Source organism: Monopterus albus, unplaced genomic scaffold (assembly GCF_001952655.1).
Source record: "Monopterus albus unplaced genomic scaffold, M_albus_1.0 scaffold139.1, whole genome shotgun sequence".
Lineage (NCBI taxonomy): Eukaryota > Metazoa > Chordata > Actinopteri > Synbranchiformes > Synbranchidae > Monopterus > Monopterus albus.
The window spans coordinates 50817-56120 of record NW_018128019.1 but is presented as its reverse complement, the minus strand read 5'-3'; the positions used below and the strand labels follow the sequence as shown (position 1 = coordinate 56120).

The following is a 5304-nucleotide window of genomic DNA, read 5'->3' as shown; positions in this document are numbered from 1 at the left end:
GTTTTTTGCAGCAGGAGAAAATTAAAATGACAATAAAATGTAACATCATATTAAACGAAGCACCACGTTTTCGCTGGTGTTACCTGACAGTTTCCTACATGGCGTTTTATACATGCTGCAGAAAAATAAAACCGGCTTCCAATTCGACCCCATTCACATGCAGCGAGCCGCCATTTCGACCTCGTTGAGTGAAGAGAAACACTTCCGGGGCACAAAACGTTGCATTACTGCTTCAGGAAATAACTAGAAAAGGGCGTTACCTGCAGAAAATACTACGAATCGTGATTGCTGAAGAACGGCCCTAGTAGTGCTGAAGATGGCTGAAATTTATTGCTGAAACAGCTGAACGTTGAGATGCAAAGCTGAATAATCCTGGAATATGAAAAGAAAAGCTGAATTTGGGAGCCCAGCTTCCTTATCTAAAGAAGCAGAGAGCTGAAAAGATCACTAAAACAGTGGAAGGTTTAATACCAAAGTGAGAAGTAGAAATAAAATTGCTGAAAGTTGTAAATGGATAGAAGTATTTATCAAAATAAAATATAATTTGTATTTTAAATCACATCAATTGTGTTTAAATGCGCCTTTTAATGTGAAAAATCAACAAAAGAAGAAGCAGACTAACTGAAGCCTGAAGGACTGCTGTTTTCTTGTTCCTGTGGTAATCGTATCCACTTCCTGTTTCTTGTGCCTGCACCATGTTGTGCTTGCTACCAGATTGTTTACCGATTAAGCTCACTATTTTCTTTTTTGAGTGACAACATAAGCCTGCAATACTTAAGTGCCTGTGTTATAGAAGCTCTTGCTAATTACCTAATTTGACTTGCTACTTTAGGTTGGCAATCTTAGAAGCTAACTAAGCTAGTAGCTTAGTTGAGAGCAGTGGCTTCCCCCTCTTCCTTTCCTTCTTTCTCTTGCTTGGAGTGCCACATGTTCAGTTATTCCTCTGCCTCTTTTAGTAATAATGGTGCCTTTAATGAATGTCAAATGCTAGTAGCATAGGATGCAAAGCTCACCGATTCGGAAGCGCGGCTCCACATCATGGAGAACAGTAGTGATGGCCATCTGACACTGAGGCTCTGATACAAGCTTCAAACTCGAAGAGGCATTTTCTGTGAACCACTGCTTCGAAGCCTGTTTTGTTGCTGAAAAAGACACGCGACTGATGACCTCTGAAGCAGAAACTGCTTCTGTTGCCTGAGTGAATCCCGTGGCTGCTTCAAACAGTCGATACTGTTTCATAACGCGAAACCTCACTGCGCGCGTCAGCAGGTTTGTAGGCACGTAAATGCACTATAAAGCCACCCAAAATGATGCACAATATGTGGGTTTGTCGTTGTATTAGGCGTGTGTGTAGTTGCTGTCGTTGTATATTATAATTGCTGACTTTCTTTGAATTGAGCATTCACATAATTCAGACATTGTTTTGCTGTCTCCTATTTCACCACTAGATGTCAAACAAACCTTTGAATGAATGAACCAATGTTCAATACAATTTGATGAAGTGGTGGATACTGGTTCATTGCTTCATTTGGACATCACTAGACAACAGCCCAGCTAACCATGCCCATGTAGCTGGTGCAAAGTCTCCTAGACATAGCTTAGCCCAAACTAGCCGCCCCCAGCGCTACAACCGTACTACTGTACATTCTCTAGTAATTTCCTACAATTAAAAGGATGTGAAAATAGTGAATGTTACCAGACCTTCATGTGAACTTAAATTGCAATCTTGGACTTTTATTTTGAAAATCCAACATGTTTCAGAGCACCACATCACTTCCTGTAACTAACTTCAGGATTTTGTTTTCAAACTCAACCACTCTACAGTGTGTGTATCTTTGAGTTTTGGAGTGTTGACTGGACACAAGAGGCATTGTGAATGTGTCACTGTAGACATTGTTATGAACATTTCAAACATTTCTTCTTCTTCTTCCCCTATTTATTACTACTACTACTGCTAACATTTCAAACATTTCTTCTTCTTCTTCTTCTCTTTATTACTGCTACTACTGCTGCTACACACCAAATAATCATTCCTTTATTTAAACAATTATTTGCAGTCTCATACACCAGGAACTAGCTTCAATATAAACTGTCTGCTGTGAACATGTCATATAATGCACCTATGTTTTTATTAATTAATATCTTCTTCTGTGTATTACTTACTTATTTAGCAATTTCCTTTATGTTCCTCATGTGGACTTTCTAGGTTTTCCTCAGGAGGTTTTCCTCAGGAGGTTAAGCCATCCAGATCCTAATATAACTTGTCTTAAAGTCTAATTTGTTATACATGACTAAATAGTTGCCAGCCTCATTAAATATATGACCTTTGCTGGATGCAATAGTGCCTTTGCTCGTTTTCCAGTGATTAACTTTTTACTTAATTTTTCATAAAAGTGCATTAAACTCTCATGGTGGTGTTGCTCATTTGAAGCAAAGTGGTCAGTTAAAACAGTGTAGAGTGTCCCCCCAGTTATAAACATCTGCCTGCAGCAATATGTTACTGTTAATGATTAGATACTATAGCTTCAAGAGGAGGCATTTCCAGCAAGGTTCCTTTTAAATTAAAACTGTGTGTGGTTTCTTTAACAAACACCCGTTATTTTTCTTTTCTGGGCTACCAGAAAACATCTGTGATTGACCAATAATTCTAAACTGAATTCATTTAGTACAATATTGCTATCTAATTCAATATCTGGCTTTTTGCCTCCTGCCCTTGCATGTCCTCTGATTATAGGCCTGTTATTTATATGTATGATCATCTTGTCCTGGTTGCCACAGCCCAGCCAGCAAGATGGAAACCTGATTAATACCTTTGCCACTGCTCTCACTTTGCAGCCTGGCTTTTGTCAAACAGTAATAATAAAATGATATGATTGTCTGTTTCAGTGCAGTGTTTCCTTGAATTTTACTGACTGAGAAGGATGATTATTATGGTGACCTAATTGTAGAGATCATATATTGTGTAAAAAAAAAAAATCTTTCTCTGCTAATTAAATTTCATAGCAGTTCTGCAATTGTCATGTCATGTGCTGTACAAGTGCAGTTCACTATTTAGTATTTAGTATTCATAGAATCAGATTTGTTTTTGTGAATGACCATGATGCAAATATCCTTTACAATTTTGTGTTGTCTGGGAACTCAAATCTCGCCACAGTTCAAACTGAGCATCCAGTTCTATTAATTCATCTCATTCATTTCTCTACTACCAGCTCCTCCTTCACTGCTTACATGGTGTAATCTTCATGCACCATCAAAATGCAGGAGGTCATGAATGCCAACAATACAGAACAACACACAAAGCCATATCAGATTCAGCACAAGAGCACCATTATTACAGTAGATAACCATTATGTCTTGTTCTACAAGAATTCATTCTGCTGGGTATAGTTTTGAGGGAGAAAAGGTTTATTGCTTGGTTTAAACCATATTATTTATTCTAGGGCACTGTTATACAATTTCACTGCATCATGTTTGCTTCATTTTTGCTTCTACAAGGCTGCAGGAATCTAGTTGCAGAGAGAAGGATAAAACCTGCCAAGTTTATGGCTGTGTAGGGCACTGCATCAAACTATAATATTTTATATAGCAGTCTGTGGACTACCAATACCGATGACTGACATCTTTAACAGAATGACAAGGCCTCACAGTAACAAGTAGGTTCATTCAGTATGCGGCTCTGAACAGAAGCATTTATTTATTGCATGAAGACAAGGAATAGTTTGTCCCCTATAGGGATTAATTCCATGGGACCAGCTCTCCTTATCCCTCTGCTTCATCATTGGTATGGCAGCTCTGGCTCATGCATTTTGACAATGTATTTTAGTGTTTTATTTGTGTGTATTATCAGTATATCTCTAATTTAAAAGTGAAAAAATACCATTTATTTTGAGGGTGTCTAGTGAAATGCATTCAGACATACAAACACCTGGTTATCTAGGCTTGTGTAAATTGTTCTCCTAAAGTCAGGATACTCCTGTTTAGATAATTGCACGATGCAGTTCAATGAGTAAAGACAAAGCCGGGCATGCCTTCTGTCCATAAGGTTGACCAAAAGACAGGGCTTTAAGAACAGATGGACAAAATGGAATGGAATGGCCCAGTAACAATAGGAGGAGTTTGTGAGGTCTGTTCAACCCAGAGGGGTCTTTCAAAAGATGCTTTTCTACAGTACCTCTGGTGGTGGTCCTTTTATCACGCTGCTTTCACTACATCTTGAAAAAATGAAATGGCTATAAATGTCCTCTCCAGAGAGCAACAAAAGCACAAAAGAACTCAAGGCATGCATTGTGTCAGGGTGATGACATATAGTTTAAAACAGTAAAAACAGACTGATGTCAGCCAGGGAATGCTAGACCTGCAGTGGTGTCTAGCTGCAGGATGGCTTAGAGTTTTGTGTATTTGGGTTAACAGTAATATGACTTATTGAAAAACAATTGCATATAAATTATATGTTAAGACTGGTAATAAATGAGCTTGAAATAAAAAATCAACATTTACTACATAATATTGTGGTTTATGCAGCTTATCCCAAAGGGAAATTGGATAATTCTTGCAATGGGAGTGAAGACAGTAATAATAATACATGTAGGTTTGTGTTTTTACTTCACAAAATAACAAATGATCACTTAAAATCTTTTGTTATCTTAGCCAGATGTTTTCACAATAGCACAATTTACATTCAAGGAGAGCAAAGATTCTAAAGTGGAAACCAGATGTCAATAAGATTGATGGGCCAGCCCACTGTTAGGAGCTCTGTCTGCCTGGTTTACTGTGAAGCTGGTGTAGCAAGAGGAAAACTGGTCTCTTTAGCAATTTGAAGGGCCCAGGAATGTATTCAGTGTTCTGTTTAAAACACAGGCTCCTTGGTTCCACTTAGCATTGAAAAGGTGACATGCCGAATCAACTAAAGGTAGCACGGGCTCCTGGCTGTGTAAGCAAAGTCCTGAAGGGTCATTTATAGATTACTCCACACACACAACCTCCTGCCACACATATGGCCTTCACAGAATGGACAAATAATATTTTTTATTCCAGTTTTACATATCTCACACGGGGGAACACACTAAGTGCCTATAATGAGACACCCCTTCCCAGAAAGTCCCAGTAAATGGCCTAGTGCAATAACGGAGGCCTCCCAGACCTGTCATTGCCCCAGTTCATCTGCTCTGATTTACAAACAATGTCCCAGCAGCCTTAGTGCTATCACTAATCCCACAGGAATGACCATGTGAATGGCAGTGGAGCCTGACCTTGTAAAAAAAAACAAAAAAAAAAACAGAAAGAGGCAGACAGTGCTGTATAACT

General features: G+C 38.6%; 1 protein-coding gene across 1 annotated transcript in view; it reads right to left on the bottom strand.

Annotated features, from left to right (window-relative positions):
* cox10 (cytochrome c oxidase assembly factor heme A:farnesyltransferase COX10) overlaps positions 1 to 247 on the bottom strand; it is a 31138-nt gene extending 30891 nt beyond the window's left edge. Inside the window, exon 1 of the mRNA XM_020613880.1 lies at positions 84 to 247. Coding sequence (XP_020469536.1) covers positions 84 to 153 — 70 coding nt within the window. The 5' untranslated portion in view covers positions 154 to 247. The remainder of the gene's footprint in view (positions 1 to 83) is intronic.
* Positions 248 to 5304: the final 5057 nt, after the last annotated feature.